Below are 24,708 nucleotides of genomic sequence, written 5' to 3'. Positions count from 1 at the left end.
GCTGAGAGGCTGGTGACAGGCCGCCCTAGTGAGCATTGGGAGGGGGTTGCAAATTGCAAAAGAAACAGGTTTCATAGGAAACGAGAAGCTGCTTGCCAGCCATCTAGCTCAGTATTTTTGTGCCCCACGGAGAGCACATTACAGCAGTCTGGCCTTGAGGTTACAGTGGATGAATCACAGTGGCCAGACTTGGTGACGACAAGTTTCATCTTCAGTTAAACATCGCTATATCTTTAATACAATACGCCTAGTGCTATGGCAGCAAAACTGCTAGCACATTTGCAAAGCTAAGCAGGGGCTGGTATGGTTTCAAATTGGATGGGGAAAACTGTGCGTTGAGATTCCTGCATTGCAGCGGGTTGGACTAGATGACCCTCGGGGTCCTTTCCAACTCTACAGTTCTGAGAATCTAGGTTTTTGCACAAATACCATAAAGAACTGAGTATGTCCAGTACCAGTGTTGCCCACTTGTCCCTTATGGGATAATCTTAAGTGCCAGTGGAATGGAGTGGTGGAAGGACTTGCTTTGGACACTGAGGTCCAGCGCTGAGGGCCTTCTGGTGGTTCCCTCGCTGCAAGAAGCCAAGTTACAGGGAACCAGGCAGAGGGCCTTCTTGGTAGTGGCACCCGCCCTGTGGAACGCCCTCCCACCAGATGTCAAAGAGAAAAATAACTACCAAACTTTTAGAAGACATCTGAAGGCAGCCCTGTTTAGGGAAGCTTTGAATGTTTAATAGGTTATTGTATTTTAGTGTTTTGTGGACGCCGTCCAAAATGGCCGGGGAAACCCAGCCAGATGGGTATATTATTATTATTATTATTATTATTATTATTATTATTATTATTAGACTGGGGAGGCATTCCTTCAGATCTCTGCTGGACAAGAGCACAGGTTTCCATCAGGCTGCAGAACAGAGGGAGGGAAGAGAAGCAGGGACACTCCATTGGCTCTGCTGAGAGAGACTAACCACCTTTGACCCTACCGCAGCTGTCACTGCACACACACAGCCCAAAGTCCCCAGTTTTCCAGGTGCCTAGAAACTTGATGATTGTGCCGAGGAATTAGAGATATTACATAACACTAGCTGAAGCTGTAGGAAGCAACTTTGCAGATATCTTTCGCAAAGATGTGTGTGAGAGAGAGAGGGAAGGAAGGGAGGGAGAGAATCTTTCTTTCTTAGCTATAATTTTGTAATGTCATTTTCAATCAATAGACCTTTAGCAAATAGATGAGACAGATGATGGAGGAGGCCCTTTAAATAATTTAGCTCTCGTTAATGGAGCGATTTCATTTTTTGATAGAATGGCTTTATTGAAAAGTAGATTTTTGTCCGCTGCGTCTTCCTCCGTCGCAGTGTATCTACCACTTTAAAAAATACTAATGCGAAAAACCTGTGTGTGTGTGTGTGTGTGTGTGTGTGTGTGTGTGTAGCCAAAGACTCACTGGGAAGAGTACTGTTCCTGTTGATTTCATCTAGCAGAGGTGGTTTGGTTATTTTCTTGGAACAGAGGTTACACTTCTGCAAAGTTTTTTGCTTGGAAAAACTAAGTTTGTCAGAAATCTCTGTACAGCCTTGGAAGAATTTTTGTGTGTGAATTGGGATTTGCAGTGCTGTTGTGCATGCCCAGCCTGCAGGCTTCACACAGTGATCTGGTAGGCCACAATGAGAAGAGGATGCTAGGCTGAATGGGTGCTGTGGTTGCCCTGATCCATCGGGCTGACCTTACATTTTCACCACTGTGCTGAGTAAAACCAAGGTGTGACTTAGTGTGTTGTTTGAACCAGGACTCATGGTGAAGCTCTCTTCTCACAAATCATGAGCTCCAACCAAGGACCAGCCTTTTACCAACTCAAAGAGTGATCTCAGACTTACCTGGCAGCAGCACTCTGGAATTTCAGGCAGGGGGCATTCCCAGCCCTGCCTGGAGATGCTGGGGTTTGAAGCAGGGAACTTTTCTGTGCAAAACCAATGTTCTTCCCTAGCAGAGTGGATCGAACCAGACATCCGTCTAGGCCAGCACATTCTCATTTCAGCCACTTAACCTGTGACCGTAACTTGGTAGCTGAGCACCTGCTCTGCACCCAGAAGGTCTGATCCAGCTGGGCTCTTATATGCAGTCTGTAAGACGCGGGTGGCGCTGTGGTCTAAACCACTGAGCCTTGGGCTTGTGGATCAAAAGGTCGGTGGTTCGAAACCCTGCGATGGGGTGAGCTCCCGTTGCTTGGTCCCAGCTCCTGCCAACCTAGCAATTCAAAAGCACGTCAAAGAGCAAGTAGATAAATAGGTACCGCTCCGTCGGGAAGGTAAATGGCGTTTCCGTGAGCTGTTCTGGTTTCACCAAAAGCGGCTTAGTCCTGCTGGCCACATGACCCGGAAAAACTGTCTGCGGACAAACGTCAGCTCCCTCGGCCAGTAAAGCGAGATGAGTGCTGCAACCCCAGAGTCGTTTGCGACTGGACATAACTGTCAGGGGTCTTCTACCTCTCTAAGATCTTAATGCCCTACAGCAAGGGCCTGTTTTTATTTTTGCGCAGTGCCTCATAACCCTGCACAAACCTGTCTAGAAATTACACTAACCTGTTCTGCTCTTGTCCTGCTTTTCTGGCTTCTCCCGACTGGGCTGACCACCACAAGAACCAGATGATGGGCTTGATGGGGCTTTGACCTGATCCTGCAGGACACTTCTTAAGTTCTGACATTAGGTCCTTAAAAACATTTTGGCAGGCACCGTTGCTCATTCCCCGGCAGCGGAGAGAGTGAACTCTTGTCGAAAGCGTTCCAAAAAGGGAACAGGTGATTAATATAAAGGCAAAGTAGCTTTTGATAAGTTGGCACGTCTCTGCGTCTGCTTACTCGGACATCTTTCATGTTCAGCACATTTCCCCCCTACCTCCGCCAACCCCCAGGTTATTAATTTGTGCTGTTTATCCTTCCTGCATCTGGCACAGCGATACCCGCGCCGTTTAAATGTGCAATTTCCCTATCGCCGGCATTTCCAGTGAGGCAGATCAAGAGGGGCGTAAACAAGATCAAAGTGGCACTTTATGCGCTGGGGGGAAAAGGTGGGTGGGCTCTGTACTGTATTATTTTATGATTTGGAACGACGGAGTGCTAAACTTTAAAAAGTGAGGTTTCCTTCTCCTCCCACCCCCCCTTCCCTTTCCCTCAAACTATGCCGGGAGGTGGTCAAATTTCCCGTTAAAAAAATAATGAGGAAAAAAATGTGAATTTCATCTCCCTCCCAAATTCATTTATCATGCTTTTTAAAAAGGTGTTTCGCTGCCTTTACCTGATGTCTAAATTGGATTGGCTCATTTATGCTGTTCTTTACTGTATCCCCCCTTGCTTTTCTTAAATGAATTAGTAATGACAGCGCACTCCATCATACCCTCTCTACAGCCACTTTAAGGGGGAAGCCGGGTGATCTAAACCTTTTAACCTATTAAAGATGATTTTCCCCAATTGAATCAGACCCACCGCAGGTGTAATAACTAATCATTTAAACTACACCTGCTATTATGTTTTTTTAAGCCATTATGCATGTTGGATAGATGATAATTCATGTTTATTGCATTGTCCGATGGATCCGTTTTGCCTACACTACTCTGATTAATGTATTTAAAGAAATAAGAGATGCAGTTTAAAAGGGGTGGTGGTGGGGAAGTATATATATATATAACGCACACGCACACACATCCAACATTGATGGAATGCACCAATATTATTTTGAAAGGGCCATTAGAACCCATCAGAAACTCTGCTCTCTGACCTGAGATGTATATTTGAAAACCAGGTGAAAGGCAGGCGCTCGATCGACTCTCTCCCCTTATAAACCCACCTGATCAGTGCTCTCCACAGGAGGGGCTTCCCTGCAGATACCATCTCATCAGGAGGTCCTTTCTGTACAATGTTGGAAGCAGGCATTTAGCATGGCAGCATTGACCCTGTGGAACTTCCTCCCATTACTGGTGCCTGTTTCCAATGAGCCCTTCCAAGCAGTCAGTTAAACCAGAGGCCAGGGCCAGATGGACTGACCTCTAACTACTATAAGACATTGAAGGATTATTTGATACAACCTTTGTTGGAGGTCAGTAATGAAATAATGGAGGGGAAGAAGGCGCCTGAATCGTGGAAAGAAGCATTTATCACATTGATTCCAAAGTCAGAAACTGAAAAGACACAACTCAAGAATTACCGTCCCATCTCCCTTTTAAATGTGGATTACAAAATATTTGCAGATGTTTTGGCACGAAGATTTAAGAAAGTTTTAAGTGAGATAATCCATAAAGACCAGGCAGGCTTTCTCCCGGGCAGACATATGTTTACTAACACAAGGAACATCATAGACATATTGGAACTTTTACAAACAAACATAAACACTAAAGCAGTTTTAATTTTTATAGACGCGGAGAAAGCCTTTGACAACATATCTTGGAAATTTATGAAGGGGAATTTAAAAGAAATGGGAGTGGGACGGGGGTTTGAGAACGGGATTGAGGCAATATATTCAGAACAAAAGGCTAAACTGATAGTTAACAATGTGGTTACAGAAGAGTTTAAAATTGAAAAAGGTACACGACAAGGCTGCCCGATTTCCCCATTACTGTTTATTTCGGTTCTGGAAGTGCTCCTGAATATGATTAGGGGGGACCGGTTGGTGGAAGGGATTCAGGTCGGAGCGAAACAATATAAACTTAAAGCTTTTGCAGATGACCTAGTTCTGACATTACAGGAGCCGGAGTCTAGTTTGAAAAGAGTACTACAACTGATTCAAAACTTTGGTCGAGTGGCAGGATTTAAGTTAAATAAGCAAAAAACTAAAGTTTTGGGGAAAAACGTGACAGATATTGAGTTGGAACAGCTTCAGAAAGAGACAGAACTAAATGTGGTTAAAAAAGTTAAATACCTAGGGGTAAACATAACAGCAAAAAATCTGAGTTTATTTAAAGATAATTATGAAAAATGTTGGTCAGAGATTAAGAGAGACTTGGATAGTTGGTCAAGACTAAAACTTTCTTTGTTAGGCCGAATAGCTGCCATCAAGATGAATGTATTGCCAAAAATGTTATTTTTGTTTCAGACACTGCAGATTGTAGACAAGACAGAGTGCTTCCGGAAGTGGCAGAAAGATATCTCTAAATTTGTCTGGCAGGGCAAAAAGCCCAGAATCAAATTTAAAATATTAACAGATGCGAAAGAAAGAGGGGGCTTTGCCCTGCCAGATTTAAAGTTGTATTATGAAGCTGCAGCTTTCTGCTGGTTAAAAGATTGGTTACTTCTTGAAGATACGGATGTCTTGGATTTGGAAGGTTTTAATAATGCGTTTGGATGGCATGCATATTTATGGTATGATAAAGCTAAGATAAATAAGGCCTTCAAGAACCATATTGTCAGAAAATCAGTTTTTAATGTCTGGACAAAATATAAAGACTTACTGGAGAATAAAACTCCGAGGTGGCTGTCACCCCTGGAGGCTAAGGCTCGGAAAAGAGCCAATATGGAGGCCAACTGGCCAAAATATTGGGAGATAATAGAAAAGGATGGTGACAACTGGAAATTGCAGAGTTTAGAAAAGATGAGAGACAAAGTGCGAGACTGGTTACACTATGCTCAGATTAAAGAAGTGTTTAAAAATGACAAAAAGCTAGGATTCCAAGTGGAAAAGTCAAAGTTAGAAACTGAACTGTTAGAACCTAAGACTAAGGTACTTTCAAGAATGTATAACTTGCTGCTGAAATGGAACACACATGACGAAATGGTAAAATCAACAATGATAAAATGGGCGCAGGATATTGGGTATAATATTATGTTTGAAGATTGGGAAAGGTTGTGGACCTCTGGGCTGAACTTCACTGCATGTAATGCGTTGAAGGAAAATGTGATGAAAATGATGTATAGATGGTACATGACCCCTGTTAAACTGGCTAAAATATACCATTCGTCTGATAGCAAATGTTGGAAATGTAAGGAAAATGAAGGAACATTTTTTCACCTCTGGTGGACCTGCCCTAGAGTGAAGGCCTTTTGGGAGAAGATATATAATGAATTAAAAAAGGTGTTTAAATACACCTTTACTAAGAAATCAGAGGCCTTTCTCCTGGGTATTGTCGGCCAGAGTGTGTTAAAAAAGGACAGAACATTCTTTTTGTACGCAACAACAGCAGCAAGAATATTAATTGCCAAGAATTGGAAAACTCAGGAGCTACCCACTGTGGAAGAATGGCAGATGCAACTGATGGACTATATGCAATTAGCCGAGATGACCGGCAGAATTCGAGACCAGGGAGAAGAAAGGATGGAAGAAGACTGGAGGAAATTTAAGATTTATTTACAAAAATATTGTAATTTGGCTGAGTGCTGAATTGGATGCCAGTGCAGACAATTGTCTACCATTAAATTAGATTTAAGGCTGAATTATATGTCAAACCAAATTAAGATTATTAATTAAGATGAGTTAAATGATAAATTTGTTTGAAATTAATTTAATAATGATGTAAGTGTATGCGGGAGGTGTGGGGGAGTCCCATGTAACAATTGAGAGATGTTAAATGGACAATGATAAGTGGTGCTTATCTAATATATGCTTTATTTGAAAACTTCAATAAATATATTATAAAAAAAAAAGAAATAAGAGATGCAGTTTAAAAGGGGTGGTGGTGGGGAAGTATATATATATATAACGCACACGCACACACATCCAACATTGATGGAATGCACCAATATTATTTTGAAAGGGCCATTAGAACCCATCAGAAACTCTGCTCTCTGACCTGAGATGTATATTTGAAAACCAGGTGAAAGGCAGGCGCTCGATCGACTCTCTCCCCTTATAAACCCACCTGATCAGTGCTCTCCACAGGAGGGGCTTCCCTGCAGATACCATCTCATCAGGAGGTCCTTTCTGTACAATGTTGGAAGCAGGCATTTAGCATGGCAGCATTGACCCTGTGGAACTTCCTCCCATTACTGGTGCCTGTTTCCAATGAGCCCTTCCAAGCAGTCAGTTAAACCAGAGGTTTTCAACCTTTTTGAGTCCACGGCCCCCTTGAGATTCAGAGGCACCCCTGTGAGGCTCAGGAGCCCAGCTATGTCACCCCTTGCCTGCAGAGCTGGCAGCCTCTCACCCTTTTTTGAACGCCCTCCCCTGTGGAGTCTTCCCTCAGCCTCCTCTCCTCTCCCCTCTCCTTGGGAGTCCTCCGGACAGCCGCTGCTGCTGCCCCTGGTCTCTGACCTGCAAACCCCCCCCCGCAAACAGAGGTGCCTCCTCACACTGCCCCACAGGGGCCTGGCACTTGTCTGTCCATTCCCAACAGCTGGCGGACTGGGTGGCTGGGCTCCCTCGCCCACTTGCTTTCTTATTCCGAGGCCACCTCAGCTCCTGGCAACCAACACCCCCTGGCTAGCCCCAGAGGCCCCATTCACCTGCGGAGCTTATAGCCAGGGCTGCTGCAACAAATAGCTGTGCAAGCCTTTGGGAGGCAGAGACACAAGGGCATTAGAGGAGAGAGGGAAGGAAAGAGGGACAGAGGCCAGTGTTGCCTGCGGCACCCTGACCACCATTCAAGGCACCCCAGGGTGCCACGGCACACTGGTTGAAAACCACTGAGTTAAACATACATGCCTGGGTCATGTACCACTTTAAACCAGGGGGAGGGAAGGGATGGGTTTTCATTCTGAGAGCCACATTCCCTTATGGGCAAGCTTCTGGGGGCCGGATGCAAGTGGCTGGCAGGCCCAGAGGCAAAAAGTGGGCGGGACAAGTGTAAATTTTAGTTCTGTACAACGGTATAACTTCTCCACACAACCACCTCTGTCCTCTGTCCGGGCAAACAAGAGGCGTTGGCACAGTTCAGGAACACATACGGCCCAGCAAAAATACTCAAGTGGGGGGAGCTTGGAGCACCCAGTGAGGGGTGTGGCCTGGGAAGGGGGTGTGATTTGAAAACAATCCCAAGGGCCAAACAGTGAAGCCTAGGCCACCACCACCCCAGCTTAAGGTTCCCCCATCACTTCATTGAGCTATTGTTAAAGGTCCTGCCTGCGGACTTTCTGTATTGGGCATCTGGTTTGCCGCTGTGAGAACAGGAAGCTGGACCGGATAAGAATAGAGATGGGGAAGAGCTGGAGTGAGAGAGGGTTTAGTTTGAGAGATAGGGCTTGATTTGAGATGGGAGATAGGGAATAGGATAGTTTGAGGGAGAATTGGTTCTGATTTGAGTTGAGCATCCTCTCTGAGGAGACCATAGCAAGAGGAAGGAGCCCCACAGCTTAGATAGGAAGATCAGGTTGAATGTCTGGGGAAGGTATACAGACAGGAGTTAACTGGAGGGCTGAGTCTGAGCCAAGGGAGGTAGAAGCTGTTGGAATACAGAATACCTGGGTCTCATTCCTGTCAGGAGGGGAGTGTGCTTCCAGGAAAAGAAGGCTCCCAAGCCAGTAACATGGGCTGTGGGGACCCCCTGGGAGCAGTGTGCCCCAACCATGGTTTGCTTTAAAGCCATGGTTTTGTGTGATGAAACCATGGTTTGCTTTAAAGCCATGGTTTTGTGTGATGTGCAAACAGGGCAGTGTTAGAATGCAAGTAAAGCAATATCATGGCTTCATTGAGTATTTTAAAAGATACAAATTATACAAAATGGAATATTGTACAACAGTTGTGCCCAACCAACAGCTTCTGGAAGGAACAAAATGGTTGTGTGTCCTCCTCAAAGTAGGCCCACTGCAGTCAATGGATCTAAGTTAGTCATGTCCATTTATTTCTATAAATCTGCTCTGAGTAGGACTCAAGAGTACAACCATAGGGATTTCAAGTTATCTGTAATATTTCATCCTGCTTCAAAGGCAATTTCTCTGTTCAGCTTGCATTCTACTAGCTTTTGATGCTTTGCCTTGCTCAGAATCTGAATTCTGATAGTCCCTAACTTTTAAAAAGCGTTTTCTCCTTTTCTCTTCCCTCCTGCCACAGATTGCAACAGCGGTGAAGTTTCTGCAGAACCCTCGAGTCCGCCAAAGTCCACTTGCAACCAGAAGATCTTTTCTCAAGAAAAAAGGTATGGTGGATCATGACATTCCCTTCTTTTCTCCTCACCTCCCTACTCTTAACTCCAGAAGCGTTTCTGCATGTACCAACCCACAAGTCTTTATCAACATAAATATTTTATTATTTTTCAATAAGGAGAAAGGGAAAATAAGTACAACCATACGACAGAAAGGACAAAGTGATACTGTCTGTGGAGTACATTCTATGTTAGGAATACAAACTGTTCAAAGCAGCACAAAAGGAAAATCTGCATTGTTCAGTTTGTCTTATCTTGGGAAACTCTGGGTTGAATCCAGTGCTAATTCAGGTCGACCAACTCTAATCAAGGGACCTAAGTTTGTAAACCGCTTTGAGGTTTCGTTACAATCAAGCAGGAGACAAGTCTTGTGATCAATAAATAAGCTAGCTATGGGCATTCATTTTAGTGGGTCTACTCTGAGTAGGGCCAGCATTGGCTACAACGCTCTGGTGTGTTTCTGCACTACACCAAATTGCTCCATAATAAAGTAACATGTGAAACATGGGGCTGGGTGGGTTGTGCATTGTAGACACTTACTGACGAAGCTTATGAACAAGAAACCCAAGAAGCGGTCACATTTGGCCCAGCCCCCTAACCCCCCTGTTGTGCTGTGTCAAGCACTCAGACGACGCTGTGTCTCCCATTAGGAAAGGATGATTCTGGCCCTTTCTCATTTTTCCTGTCTTAAGTTCATTTCATTTCTGCGTCAGTAAGTGAAGGTGTTTTGTTTGCTTAAAGTCCTCATGAAAATTCACCAGCATTTCAGTGCAGATTTCTCCTAATAGACACTTTACTCATATGCCGTTTTTGCCTGATGACCCACATCTTTGCAAGCAATTACCCCTAATGTGAATATGATTTTTTTTTTAATATGAATTTTAATTTAATATTATTTTTTCTAAATAAGCTATTTTTTTACTAAGAAATGCACACTACCACCTAACTGCTGCGTTTTGTACACATAATGAGATTTTTGTACACCCACTCAGATGGCAGGGTGCAAGTAATAAAATTATTATTACAGGCAGCTCCCCATTTACATGGGGGTTATGTTCTGAGGCACCGTGTGTGTTGGTAGAATTGCCTATAACTGAAACCTATTGGAAATGTCTGCAAACACCCAGTTACATCCCCACTCCATTGACAAATTCATGATGGAGGAGGAGGAGACCGTCAATAGCTTTTCTTTGTGTCCATGGCCGGATCCAGCAATGATTCTAAATACCAGTTGCTAGAAACCATAGGAGCGGGAGAGTGCCCTTATGCTCGAATCCTGCTTGCATAGCCTTCTGGTGATCCACTGTGAGAACAGGATGCTGGACCAGATGGAACACTGGCCTGATCCAACAGAGCTCTTCTTATGCTTTTCTCCGGGCGAGTTACAGCAATTAAAACACATCCTTCAAAGTAGTTCAAAACAACTTACAATCACAGAAACGAGGTGGTGCGTAGATTCGTATTTAAATCCTGGTTGAATCCCCCCTATCCCCTTCCCCTATCCCCCATACCTGCAGCTACCCTTTTAGTGAAAGACCCTCACCGTTCTTGCACCATCTACCCATAAGTCTTGAGGATGAGCCTCACGTTTTCCAAATGGGGAGGGGAACGAAGCTGCCAGCAAAATGAAGCACCGTGGCAGCAGAACGGGGCTGGTGTTGCAAACTTCTGAACCTGTAGCCTCTCGGAAGGAAGGAGGATATTAGCGTTCACAGGCTCTTTGGTCCGTCCTGGCTTCTGCCAGTGGTATTTGATGCTGGTCGACCAGCTGCGGGTGAAACGGTCAACCGCTTCAGAGAATGGCCAGGCTGAGCAGAGAAGGTTATGGGCCGCAGTCAGTGAAAGCGAGGTCGAGTTAAGGTTAAATTTGGGGTCACCCAGCCTTTCAAGGCCTTGAAAGGGCAAGCGATTGACTGCCAAGCCCTTTCAGGAGGAAAGGAGAGCCCACATCTTGATAAATCCAGCATTGTATTCAGCAGACGGAAGTTTCTTGTTCTGTGGGCCTGCAACATTTCTGCTGCCTTTATCTTAAAGGAAAGGACAGCGTCTTTTTTTTTTAAGCTTCTGGGTTAGTGATGATCTAAAGCTGTCAGCTGAAGAGCAGAGAGTTTTGTTCTGGTTTTGTTTGGATTCAGGTTGCTGAACTAGGGCCTTGATTTCTTCCTTTTTGTCCTGAGCCCGCAGTTTTTAAATCCTTAAAAAGGAAAGCAAGTTTCTAGCCCGTATGGTCGAAAAAGAAAACTAGCTGGCAGGTTTTGTGAAACAAAGCAGAATGGAAGGAAAAGAACATCTTCTGTTCTCTGTTCTTAGCACATCCTGTTGGCTTTAGGGCTTTAGTTCTGGTATCTTACAGACCCATCTATCTATCACCATATCATATTTCTTTCCCTTCAAAAATCCCAGATTCTCCCTCACATACCTACCAACCCTCTCCTGAAACATCATCCTGTAGGGAGTTAGGCATGCTTCGGAAATAGTTCTCTGTTGAGGTGATGAACCTCTGTCAGGGCTTGTACTATCTCCTACAGCAGGTGGGGGCTCACACAATTGTGTGCTTCTGTAAACAAACAAAACAAAAAAGTACAGTCTCCAGGACCTGGATGCAGAAGGTTAGGTTAGGTTTACTGGAGTTACGTTTGCCTTCCAACAGTGAAAAGTCCCGAAGCAATTTACAACCAGAATAAAATACAGTGATATAAAAATATATAGTACACACAATTGCAATCTTTTGGCTTGATCCAGCAGGGCTCGTCTTCTGTTCATATCTAGTAATAATAAAGATCTAGTGGGTTAGGGAAACCTTGGGCCAGAAGGTAGGCGTTTCCAAGATGTCTGAAGCAACTGATGGTGGATGCTTCATTGTATGGGAGAAAAAAGGGCATCAATGGCAGGAAGAGAGCCAGTGTGGTGTAGTGGTTAGAGTGTCAGACTATGACTTAGGAGACCAGGGTTCAAATCCCTGTTCAGCCATGGGTGTGACTTTGGCCACAGTAGCAGTCTCTCAGCCTAACCCACTACATAGGGTTGTTGAGAGGATAAAAAGAGGAGGAGAGGAACCACGTCTGCCAACTTTCTGCTCCTTGGAGGAAAGGTAGGATCTAAATGCAAAATACCGTATTTTTCGCTCTATAAGACTCACCAGACCACAAGACGCACCTAGTTTTTGGAGGAGGAAAACAAGAAAAAAAAATTTTGAATCTCAGAAGCCAGAACAGCAAGAGGGATCGCTGCGCAGTGAAAGCAGCAATCCCTCTTGCTGTTCCGGCTTCTGGGATAGCTGCGCAGCCTCCATTCGCTCCATAAGACGCACACACATTTCCCCTTACTTTTTAGGAGGGAAAAAGTCTTATAGAGCAAAAAATACGGTAATTAAAATGCCCACTTTTGGGGACACCGCCCTGTGCTATTCTATCGGGTGCGGTGCCACAGGGAAAATTTCCCCAGGTGATGAAAACAATCCATGGTCATGGAAGCCCGTTCCTATTTATGTCTATGAATTTTTTGTTCGCCTCTTTTCTTTCTTTCTTTTTTTTCTCAGCGGGTTGTAAGTGTTCTTAGCCTTTCTTGGGATATTCCTGCACACACACACAAACATGCAGTGAACTTGTACAAATTGCCCACGTGTCCACAATGTGCTTTGTTTGCATTTCAAAAACCGGGGTATCTCATTCTTTCTTTTTGGAAGCACTGAATTACAGTGCCTCCGGTCAGGGCAGTAACGCCGAGGAATGTCAACTGTTGGGGCTCTCCCGTCTCGGCTGTTCCCGGCTGTCAGAAGTCTTCCCTTCCGGGTCTGATCTCTTGCAGTACAGGTTCTTTCTCTTTCACTCTCACTCTCTCTCTCTCTCTCTCTCTCTCTGTGTTGTCCTCCCCCCCCCCCCCGCTTGAAATATGCGGACCTACGGGGAGTAATTAATCATAAAAGCTTTGGGATTTCAGCTCTATCATCGAAGCAATGAAGCACGGGAAAGCTGAGCCTAAAAGCTGTGCTGATTACCCACGGTAACCTGATATGAAATCTATAGTTGCAAAGCGATACTTAGCACCTCCCGCCCTCCCTGCCTCTCCCCACCTCAAACACAACCGTACCCCAGGATATCTTGTGATATTATAAACCGCCAGTACATATTGCTGAAGTGACCAGTTTCTTCCTTGTGTTTCTCCCCCCACCCAGACCAACCCCATCTCCCCCCTCCCGCCCTGCTTGTTCCCCTCTCAACACAGACGAGAGTTAAGATTTCATTTGCAAAAGGTATTTAGAGCAATTTAGAGACAAATGTCTTGGGTGTTTTGCGCCACGTGCCTCTCCCCCCAGCCACCCCCCAACCTCCAGCTTCGCAAAGCAGAATTTTTAGTATCTGAAGTTCCATCTAATCTGTTTAATTTTAATAAATCCCTGACTGGGAGAAGTGGAGATTGGGGAATTTTTTTTAAAGGGGGGGGGGCAAGCAGCTCGGCGGCGTCTGCAAGAGGAGGCCTGAAAAGAGAGACGGTGACCCGATTAAAGCTTCTAATGAATTACTTGGCTAATGATTACCAAAGTGGAAAAAAAAAAATAATGCATAAACTCAGCAACATTCTTTGATGCAGCTGGGTTGCATCCAGCTCAGTTCCGATCAGAGTAGACCCATTGAAATGAATGAGGCTAAATTAGCAATGTCCATTTATTTATCTGGGTCTTCTCTGAGTAGATACAGCCCTCTGTTTCTTCACCCTCCTTTCTGTTTAGTTGCCGTTAATTTTTTGCAAGGCACCATCATCATAATCCCTGGTAATGGCAAACATGGGTGTAAAAGCAGAACCACCAAAAAGGTTGGTGTTCTTTATATCCTGGAAGGTGCTGCTTAGGTGGGCAGGGATATATGGATTTGTAGTGTCTTGCGCATGATGTGAAATCTACCATCACTGAGTGATGGCCACATGGGATGCAGAGAAAGGGCCTTTTCGGTGGTGTCTCCTCACTTGTGGAACAATCTCCCCTGCTGGCATGAACAATGGCTGCTTTTTGGCACATGGCTCCTGTGCAGGCTAACTGGAGCCCAGAACTGGAGCCATTCCAGGAAGATGGTAGGCTGCTCTGTCCAGACACCTTATGGAAATGGCCTATGATTTGTTCCACTGGAAAAGAGACCAGGGAGCTAAGGTCCTGGTTCTGAGCCCTCTAGTGCCTTATGCATCAAATTCACACTGCCCCCCCACCTGGCTACCTCTACCCAATTTTGGCATTTGCCTTCATTGGCAGGTCTTGGGAGAACAAGACATAGGAAGTCAGGCCATTGGTTCATCTAGCTCAACCTTATCTGCAGTAATGTGAGTCAACAGTGTGATGCAGCAGCCAACAAAGCTTATGCTATTTTAGGATGCATCAACAGAAGTCTAGTGTGCAGATCAAGGGACGTAATAGTACCACTCTATTCTGCCTTGGTCAGACCACACCTGGAATACTGTGTCCACTTCCAGACACCACAATTTAAGTAGGATGTTGACTAGCTGGAACGTGTGCAGAGGAGAGCGACCAAGATGATCAGGGGTCTGGAAACCAAGCCTTATGAGGAACGGTTGAAGGATCTGGGTCTGCTTAGCCTGGGAAAGAGGAGGCTGAGAGGAGATATGATAGCCATATTCAAATATATCAAGGGCTGTTACATGTAAGATGGAGCAAGCTTGTTTTCTCCTGCTCTGGAGGATAGGACTCGAACCAATGGCTTCAAGTGACAAGAAGGAAGATTCTGACTAAAGATGAGGAAAAACTTTCTGACAATAGGAGTTGTTAGACAGTGGAATGGACTCCCTTGGAAGGTTGTGGATTCTCCTTTCTTAGAGGTTTTTAAGCAGAGGTTGGATGGGCATCTGTAATGGATGCTTTAGCTGAGGTTCCTGCATTGCAGGGGGTTGGACTAGATGACCCATGGGGTCCCTTCCAACTCTACAATTCTGTGATTCTATGACAGGCAGTGGCAGGGTTTCAGGCAGGGCATCTTTCCCAGCGCCACCTGGAGATGCTGGGGATTGAACCTGGGACCTTCAGCATGCAAATCAGATGTCCTAACAGAGCTTACAACCTCCACTGCAGCGGGTTTGGCTAGATGACCCTTTGGATCCCTTCCAACTCTGCTGTTCTGTGACGCTTCCTGCTGCTTCAAGCAGTAAATGGGGACTCACTGACAGCAGCTGGTGCATATTCCACATTTAAAATGAGTGCAGTGGAACACACACACACTCATCTGCCCAGCAGTGCTTTGCCTCAAACATAATGAAAGGCTGAATTCAGACGGCATCTGATCTAGAACCTCGACGGCGTTGGCTGGGCCGAAAGAGCTGTTGGCCATGTCTGCGTAATAGGCTGAGCAAACTGCTCCCAACGGGGTGACAAGCTCTTATTTGGAGAGATGAGTAGGAGGTCACAGGAAACTTTGCCCTTGTAGACGTCGCCTTCATTAATCTGCCTTGGTGCCTAAGCTTCATAGGAGGGAGCAGAGCTCTCGGAAAAAAGGGAGGTGGGGAGGCCGGAAGCCTTCCCCTGGACTCGGTTGCCCCTGTGGGTCTCTTGCAGCTATTGTCAGGCCATTAAGTCGTTGAAGGTGGCGACAGGCCGAGAAAGGGCTAAAGCGGGAGCCTGTCTGCCACACGCCAGGGGAGAGAGGGAATACAGCTGGCCAGGCTCCTTAATTAATTCCCACCCCACTCGACACAGATTTGCATCCCAAGGAAACCTTTACCCTGCTTGGAGCAGCCTGCTATTGAAACGAGCACCTATTTTATTTTTCCTTCCCTGTACAGTGGTACCTCGGGTTAAGTACTTAATTCGTTCCAGAGGTCCATACTTAACCTGAAACTGTTCTTAACCTGAAGCGCCACTTTAGCTAATGGGGCCTCCTGCTGCTGCCACGCCGCCGGAGCACGATTTCTGTTCTCAACCTGAAGCAAAGTTCTTAACCCGCGGTAATATTTCTGGGTTAGCGGAGTCTGTAACCTGAAGCGTATGTAACCTGAAGTGTATGTAACCCGAGGTACCACTGTACTCGAATCAGCTTTGTTTTTCAGTCACGTAACTTGAAGGTCCAGCAAACCACAGAAGGCTGGGCGGCTTTAAAAGAGGATTGGTCAAATTCATGGAAGGAGGGAAGGTTATTCGACAGCTCCTAGCCCTGATGGCTGTGCTCTGCCTCCATGCTTACAAGGTAGTAATGCTTCTGAATTCTCGTTCCTGGACGCTGTAGGAGGGGATAGTGCTCTTGCACTCGGGTCCTGCTTGCAGGTTCCCCATAGGAACATCTGTAAAAACAGGATGCTGGACTCGATGGGCCATCTGTCTTGATCCAGCAGGGCTCTTCCTATATTATGTTCCTACAGAAGGCTCCGGTTCAATGGGACAGCGCTCAAATTATTGAGGAGCAAGTAAGAGGTAGTGGCCCCCCAATATGAAATCTACAAAACCCTATCCCCTTTGAACTTTAGCCAAATCATGGCCTCATTCTAAAAACAGTCAGATAATAGGGTCAGGCCCAGGGGACTCCTTGCCTCTCCACGGTTTGAGGCAGTGGTGCTTCTGAATACCATTTGGAGGGGAGAGTGTTCTTGTGCTCGGGTTGGCTTCTGCAGGCACCTGGTTGGCCACTGTGTGAACAGGATGCTGCACTAGGTGGGCCACTGGCATTGATGGAGGCAGGAGGTTGTGGCTCTCCCTGGGCCTCCCCACAGTGGTGTTGGCACTGCCTACTGGGGGGCGCACCTCCCTGTGCTAGCTGGACCTAATGGTCTGACTCAGTGCAAGGCAACTTCCTCTGCTCTTGTGTCTTATGGGAAGGGTCATAGCTCAGCAGAAGAGTAACGGCTTTTCATGCAGAAGGTCCCATCTTCAACGTACCCTTCCTGAAACCCTGAAGAGACAATACCAAGTTAGATAGAGCAGTGCTCTATCTCATTGTCTCTATGTTCCTAACTACATGCATGAAGTAAATCACAACAGAGGTCTATAAAAACACTTGTGGTGTGTGTGTGTGTGTGTGTGTGTGAGAGAGAGAGAGAGAGAGAGAGAGAGAGAGAGAGAGACAGACAGACAGACAGACAGACAGACAGACAGACGAATTAAGCTACTGGCACTCTGATCTTGAATTGGCCAGATATCTTAGATCAGGGCTAGGAGTCCTGCTGCCCTTTTCTCCAACCACTGGCCATGCTGGCTGGGGCTGCTGGGAGCTGGGGTCCACCTGGAGCTGCCACCGTTTCACCATCCCTGGATCTCCTCTGAGGGTTTTTGTTGTTGTTGTTGCGCAGGAGACCCAAAAATGGATTTCCGTCGCAGGTGAATAAGCTTCCGAAAAGGAACAGATTTCAATTTAGCGCTCTCTTTCTTTCTCTCTTTCTCTCTATTACTTCTTTTTTTTTCCTTTTTCATGATTTAACTCCATTTCACGAGGCAGTTTGCATGTCCTTGAATGGAAGCTCGTTACCGTGAAAGCTTTTTTAGCATTGATTTCATAACCGCCTTAATTTAATAGCTCCATCATTACTGAGAAGCCCTGAGAGTGAGGCCCCAGCTTTCCAGGTCACTGACCTTTTAATTACAGACCTTGTTCTGATGGCCAGGTTATCGACTGGACGTCTCCCAGATTGCACCCCCTTAGGATGGGGAATGAAAACAACGAGGTTTGCTCCCTGGCTTTCCAGGAGGACGTCCGCAGGGGGTGGAGGAAGAGAGGGAGGAGAATTAAGAAAGCGTGGGAGGGGGAGAAAGTAACCTCCCGTGTTTCTAAAATTAATTTTCTCCTTCGGCTTCGTAATTAATTTTTCAGAAGTGTCGCAGTGAGGTTCAAGCAATTCCCCCCTCCTTTTTTTTTTTTTTTTTTGCGTAGCAAAGGGCAAATCTCACTGTAATCTGTACCATGGAGACATTACAGCGCAAGTGGTTCTGTTAGCAAAGACAGTCACAGCCCTGCTGTGCAGAGCTGGCATGCAACTTCCTTTCCAAATTTGCCATGCCAAGTTCCTAGTCCTTAAGCATTTCTTGAGGCTTTCCATCCAGGTATATGGTATGATTACTGCTTTAAATGCAAGGTACACATGTGGCCTTATGTTTAGCAGAAGTAGTACATATTCTTCTGAGAGGCCAACCAAGATGCCCTAAGGGGAAGTCTGAAAGCAGGACCTGACTGCAGCAGCATCTATCCCCATTTGTGATCCCCAGCAACTGGTATTTGGAGGCCTGCTGCCTCTTGGCAGTGGAGTTAAAATATTTATTTTGATAGGAGAGCACATTTTCACCACTGCGGACAAACTTGTAAGAGTTCCAAACCGATCTGATGCGATCTGCCATTGTGGAAGACCAAACTCTTAGCCAACAGCCCACTCTTGTTAACCTTTCCTACCCATAATAAGAGGAGCTGGTAACCACCTACTGCCTTAGCAGTACAAATAGAGATGCAGAGATTATAGCGGGCGCCTAGGTTTATTTATTCCTGTTTTCTGAAATTGATCGAGAATCCTCATCCATCTGATCTGAAAGGCCATCTCTCTGTCTTGCCAGCCTCACATCTGCATATCCATCACCTGACACTCCTGCGTCTGGGCCTATTATTCATCACTCTTTCTCCCCCCCCCCCGCCCCCCCCCGGACATCAATCTCACCATGGCTTGCTTTAGCCAAACCTGGCCATGAAATACATAGCTTTTGGGGGTTACCTTTGAGCCAGGGGGATACATGTAGCTGTGCCATAGCAGAGAGCCCCAATGCATTCAGCCAGGAAGGCAAGTATTGGCTAGTAACCATTCCTTCAGGAGAGAGCATCTTGCCTGTGTCGTTCACATGAACTTCAACCCCACCTTAACTAACCCTTGGTGCTTCCACACTTAAATCCAATGAAGCTGAGTGCTGGAAGTTTCAGGACAGATAAAAGAAAGTGCTGCTTCACGCAGCACATGGTTGAACTATAGAACTCCCTCCCACAAGAGGCAGTGATGGCTTTAGAAGAGGGTTGGACAAATTAATGGAAGACAAAGGTGTCAACGGCTGCTGGCCATCAAGGCTCTACGATGGCTCTACTCTGCCTCCACAGTCAGAGGCAGCAATGCTTCTGAACACCAGTCGCTGGAAACCTCAGGAGGGGAGAACGCGCTTGTACTTGAATCCTACTTGCTGGTTTCCCAGAGGCATCCAGTGAGAATAGGATGTGGGACTGGATGACCCATTCGCCTGATCTACCAGAGCCCTTCCTGTGTTGTTATTTGTTCTGTTCCTGCTTTACCTCCTCTCTTAGTGAGCTAGCTGGGCTCTAATGCCTCCGTTTGGGAATGTGCCTTGTATCACCGCTGAACACGGGACCACAAGTTTTGAAACTGTGTCAGTGCATTTTTCCCCTGGAAAATATATTAGTTCATCTCTGAGAAACAATAGATGAATTAAAAAAGAAGAAGGGGCACAGTGCTGGAAGCAGAGCTAACTTAGCATGTTCCTCTTAAGTAATGTTTTCCAATGGGGTTTGATAAGTGCTCTCCGCAACTTCCTGTCAAAAAAGATTCAAATCTCAGCATTCCTTTCTTTGGGCTTTCTCTCTGTGTGTGTTTTCAGGGAGGGGGGCCCCCGGAAAGAGCACCGCAAGGGGCAGCCACTTGCTATTTTAATGATGTTGCAAAGCATCTATTGAGTGGGAGAGGAGAGCGCAGACCTGACAACCTCTAAATGTACATTTATTTCTTCCATAACAGAGGGTACGAGTCACATTAACCATAATAGCCTTGTGCTCACTCGCTCGCTCTCTGTGCTTTGGCCGTGCCCCACAACTCTTCCCCCTCCCCCCCCTCTTTCTCTCTCTCTGAACCATTTAGAGGTGCAATTCACTGTGTAAGAGGCCTAGCTGGTTTTTACAGCACAAGCAGGGATAGAGAGAGGCTCTCTTTCGTCTGGCCGCAGCAGAGCCTCAGAAATTTTTACCGCCATTTCCATGACGGAGAAATCCACCCGATGCTGTGCCCCCCCCTTGCCTCAAACAGTGGCATTTGCAACTGATGGATTGTGGCCGCACACCCTTTTCTTTTATTTTTTATTTGCTGTATTCATATCCCACCTTTTCCTCCAAGGAGCTCAAGGTGGCATATACGGTTCTCCCCCTCCTCATTTAATCCCCACAACAACCCTGTGAGGTAGATTAGGATGAGAGAGGTAGTGACTGGCCTAGAGAGAGCTTCATGGCCGAGTGGGGATTTGAACCCTGGTCTCCCAGGTCCTAGTCTGAAACGCTAATCACTACACCACACTGGCTCTCATTTTTACTTAATCTCTCCTCGCTTGCCCCTTTCCAATCCAGTCCCATCTCTCTTACCTAGTATGCCCCCTTTCCAGAAAAAAATTAAATAAAATTCTGCACCGAGACTGTTTAAACCAGGGGTGCACTCTTTAAAGCAGGGGTAGGCAACCTAAGGCCTGGGGGCCGGATGCGACCCAATTGCCTTCTCAATCCGGCCTGTGGACAGTCTCAGAATCAGCATGTTTTTACATGAGTAGAAAGTGTCCTTTTATTTAAAATGCACCTGTGGGTTATTTGTGGGGCCTGCCTGGTGTTTTGACATGAGTAAAATGCGTGCTTTTGTTGAAAATGCATCTCTGGATTATTTGTGGGGCATAGGGATTAGTTCACCCTCCCCAAAAAATATAGCCCAGGCCCCCATAAGGTCTGAGGGACAGTGGACCGGCCTCCTGCTTAAAAAGTTTGCTGACCCCTGCTTCTAAATCATTTGCAAAGAAACGCTTATATTAAGTAGAATGAGGAGGCTTAAATGAGCAGTGGGAAGTACTGTGTGTGCCACCTTGACTCCTTGGTGGGAGACAAATGCGATAAATAAGTTGTTAATATATTTCAGCAGATAGAGCCAGTGTGGCATATAAAGGTGTTGGGCCAGGAGATCACAGAGGCACGGGGACAAATCCCCCATTCATTTTTTAAAAAACTTGGTTGTTGACCTTTGGGCCAGTCACTTTTGTTCAGCCCAACTTCTCTCGCTGGGTTGTTGTGTGGATGGAGTGGGGTCGATGGAAGGAGAATCACATACGGCACCTTGAACGCCTTTGCAGGAGGGTAGGGCTAAAAATGTAATAAATGCATTAATTATGCAAAATGAGCGTATCTGCATGATTTATCTCACAGTGCCTATTTTCCTGCTGCATCCAGTCACAGGGCACAGAGCTGTGGTTTGCAGGGCAAAAGAACCACCTGCCCACCCACTTGAAATATATTTAGCCGCCTCTTCACTTGCTTCTGAGATTAAAAGAATGTGTTGCAAATTTTTTTATTGGCCACAAGGACTAGGAACTTTAACAAAAATGAAGCTGAATTCGCAACACACCCTTTTCCCATGTGGAAAGGTGACACGTGTGCCACTCTGGTTGACGCTTCTGTGGTGTGGCACATTTTAGGGTGTCAAGATGTTTTGTGGGTCCTTGCGCTTCAGCTGAAGAGCTGTGGATAAAGAGCTTAGGATAAAGAGAGCAAAGATGTGCTTTGGGGTGTGTTAACACATGGTCTCCCTCTTCCAGCTCCTCACTTAATTCCTGTTCTTCTCCTTGCCCACAAGCAGGGAGATATTACACTGATATTATGTAAATCATTTGTCAAGAGGAATTGAACTTAGGAACTTCTGAGCTGAACCTCCTAGCCTAGTGAGCTTTGATGGAAAATATCCTTGAAATCATGAGGACTAGAATCTTCGGCTCCTCCAGATGCCCTTTTCATTGTGTGCATTTATGATTACAGTAATACCTCCGTGAACGTCCGCTTTGTCTAGCGTCCATTCCAGCAAACGTCTGCGGCAAACCCGGAAGTACCGGAACGGGCTACTTCCGGGTTTGCCACTCACACATGTGCAGAAGTGCAAACCGCTCCGCGTGCAGATACGGTGCTTTGCCCTGTGTCCTTTTTGGCTAGTGGCCGGGGCTCCGGAACGGATCCCAGCCGCAAAACAAGGTACGACTGTATTTGTTCTCATCATGGTATCGGAGATCCATACTTGGTTTCCAATAGTGTAACTTCCTGCTGAAATACTTTTCTTTTATAACTGCAAATGTTCCAGTTTACTTATTATCCCACTTTTGTTCCTCTATAGCACAAGAGTGCCCCTCCAGATGGCAGTAAGATCAGGGAAGCTTTGCAGACCAACTCATAAAGCAGAAAGGTCTGTGATAGTCTGGTATAAATCTACCACAAAGGCACTGTTATTGTGCCAATGGCATTTTGCAGAATACACACCTCCACCCCAAGAAACCCCCTGCCACCAGCCTGGAGAGTCCCCTTAAAAATATACTTGAGACCACATTCACACAATATATTTAAAGCACTATGATATTACGTTAAACAGTCATGGCTTCCCCCAAAGCATTATGGGGGTTGCAGTTTCTGCCGGGTGCTGAAAGTTGCTTGGAGACCCCTGTTCCCCTCCCAGAACCACAATTCCCAGAGTTCCCTCAGAAAAGGGAAACACAGTCCCCGAATATAGATTCATAAGCAGATTCCTGCCACTGTGAGGATTTGGTCCGTATCCTGCATTCAGCTTTCACTGTGGTTCCTAGAAGCAACAGCGGCCACACCCTGGAAATGGCTTTGACTGGCTGGCAAAACCAGGTGCGGGTAGCTGACGGGTCTCAGACCCTCGGTGAATTAGGGACTTACCTTGCATGTTAACAGGCTCTGGTGGATTGAGCAGATGAAAACAATAATGGGTCCGGCGGTTAAGAAGGCAGTTTCTGCATGTGCTGTAGAGGGAAGTGAGGGGCAGGTGGGGCTCATCAACCTGGGAAGATAGGCCATCTAGGAGAAGGAAACCTTCTCTGCCTTGCAGGATATCTTTGGGCTGTGGAGTAAACCCTATACAAATCTGGAGTAGAGTCCCTAAAATGGTTGGATGGTACTTTGTATGCCTCCTTCTGGCAACTCCTGCAGCCAAGCTGGTGTCAGATGTATTGCTCTGATTTTCTTTGGACCACATCAGCGAGGCTGGGGGGGGGCATGTATTGTCATCTGGGCAGCCCAGGACTCTCATTCACACTACCCAGACTTGCACCCCAGGAAGGTCACTTCGGTGCTGCTGATGCAGGGGTTTGACTTCACCCCCAGAGGTGCACTCCATTGTCTCTCGAGATAAGACAGTTGCCAACAACCAAGGTAAAGATATATATAGATTTGCCTTTACAATTGTGAAAATGCTTGGTTGTCTTTGCTCCCCCCCCCCCAATCCATGCAGAATGTGATGCTTACTCTTCAGCCCCCTCCGTTTCCGGGTGAAAAAGAGCCTGCTGATCTCCCGCCCCCACGCGCGCTCCTCTGGGAAAGGGAAACATTTTGGCTCGAAGACCGTTAACCACGCTGTCGATGGCCAATTACGGTCCCTGCTAGGCTGTGGTTTCTGTGGTTCCTTATCAGGAACAAGAGTTGTACTTTCAGAGAGATTGAGAGGGGGAAAGTGAGTTGAATGGATGGGCCTCTCCTTGGTTGGTTGTCGTAGGTGGGGTGGAGTTGGGGGGCGGCGGATGGGCTACAAGCCTCTGAATGCCAGACAGATGAGGTTCTGGCAGGTTGCGTGCCATCCTATTCCTGGCCTCAAGCACTGACCTTTTGTTGTAAGCATCACCCCCAACTGGTCACAGAACTCTACTGATAACTTACATAGAGATTTATTTTCCTTTTTGGGTGGATGCAAAGAATTCCTACATGTGGCCTTCTTGAGTTTGCTTTCAATTTCTCTCTCTCTCTCTCTCTCTCTCTCTCTCTCTCTCTCTCTCTCTCTGCACTTCTTAGTATCTCAGTGGTTAGAGAATCTGCTTTACATGCAGAAAGTCCCAGGTGCAAACTCTGGCATCTTCAGGTAGGCCTGGGAGAGACTCCCTGCCTGAAACCCTGCTGCCAGTCAGTGCAGACAGTGTTGAGCTAGACGGACCAACAATCTGACTCAGTAAATGGCAGGTTTTTTTAATACTGTGGTTTATATGACCGCAAAGGTTGAAACATCAAAAAAGTGACGAAACTGCCTCCAGGCTCAGGAGTCTCTTCCTGGACTACCTGGAGGTGCTATTGGGGATTGAAATCAGGACCTTCTTCTGCATGGCAACTGAGATGCTCTACCACCAAGCCTCAACCTTTACACGGAAGGACTTTTGGAAGTCTGTGCCACGCGAGAGACACAAAGGGATCACAGCAAGGCACAAGTGTGTGTGTGCGCTTGTGTGTATGTGTGTTTATCCTTAATGGGTTCAAGAGATTTTTTTTAAAAGACAGACATCCTGCAACCTCCTCCTCTCTTTTTTTTTGAAAGGAGAGACTTCATTCCGTATGAAACCGGAGGCACCCTAATTTTTTCTTTTCTTTTTAATTGACTTCATTGCGCTGTACAAAATGTGTCTTGCTAGTAGGAACTAGTCACCAAAAACGTAGCTGGAGTGCTCTCTGATCCCTCAGAGAGATGGTCTGGAGCAAGGGGGGCAGCAAAGGAGGGATAGCATTACACACACACACCCCCATGGCCACCTTGTTGCAAATACATGGGTTATATTAAAAACTGCATTCATATCATATTTTCCTGCCCCCCTGTTTGGGTCATTGGAAGTGCATGGGTGACCTTATGCATTGGAATTGGCTTTATTGAATTTCACCCCAAATGCGTTTGTA

General features: G+C 46.2%; 1 protein-coding gene across 1 annotated transcript in view; it reads left to right on the top strand.

The window, feature by feature from the left end:
• Positions 1–24,708, top strand: part of PEX14 (peroxisomal biogenesis factor 14) — a 118,297-nt gene that overhangs the window by 51,211 nt on the left and 42,378 nt on the right. The window contains exon 3 of the mRNA XM_083628867.1: positions 8,968–9,052. Within this exon, the coding sequence (XP_083484993.1) occupies positions 8,968–9,052 (85 nt within the window). The remainder of the gene's footprint in view (positions 1–8,967; positions 9,053–24,708) is intronic.

This window comes from Podarcis filfolensis, assembly GCF_964270895.1.
Source record: "Podarcis filfolensis genome assembly, chromosome: 8".
Lineage (NCBI taxonomy): Eukaryota > Metazoa > Chordata > Lepidosauria > Squamata > Lacertidae > Podarcis > Podarcis filfolensis.
This window is presented reverse-complemented; position numbering and strand designations above follow the sequence as displayed.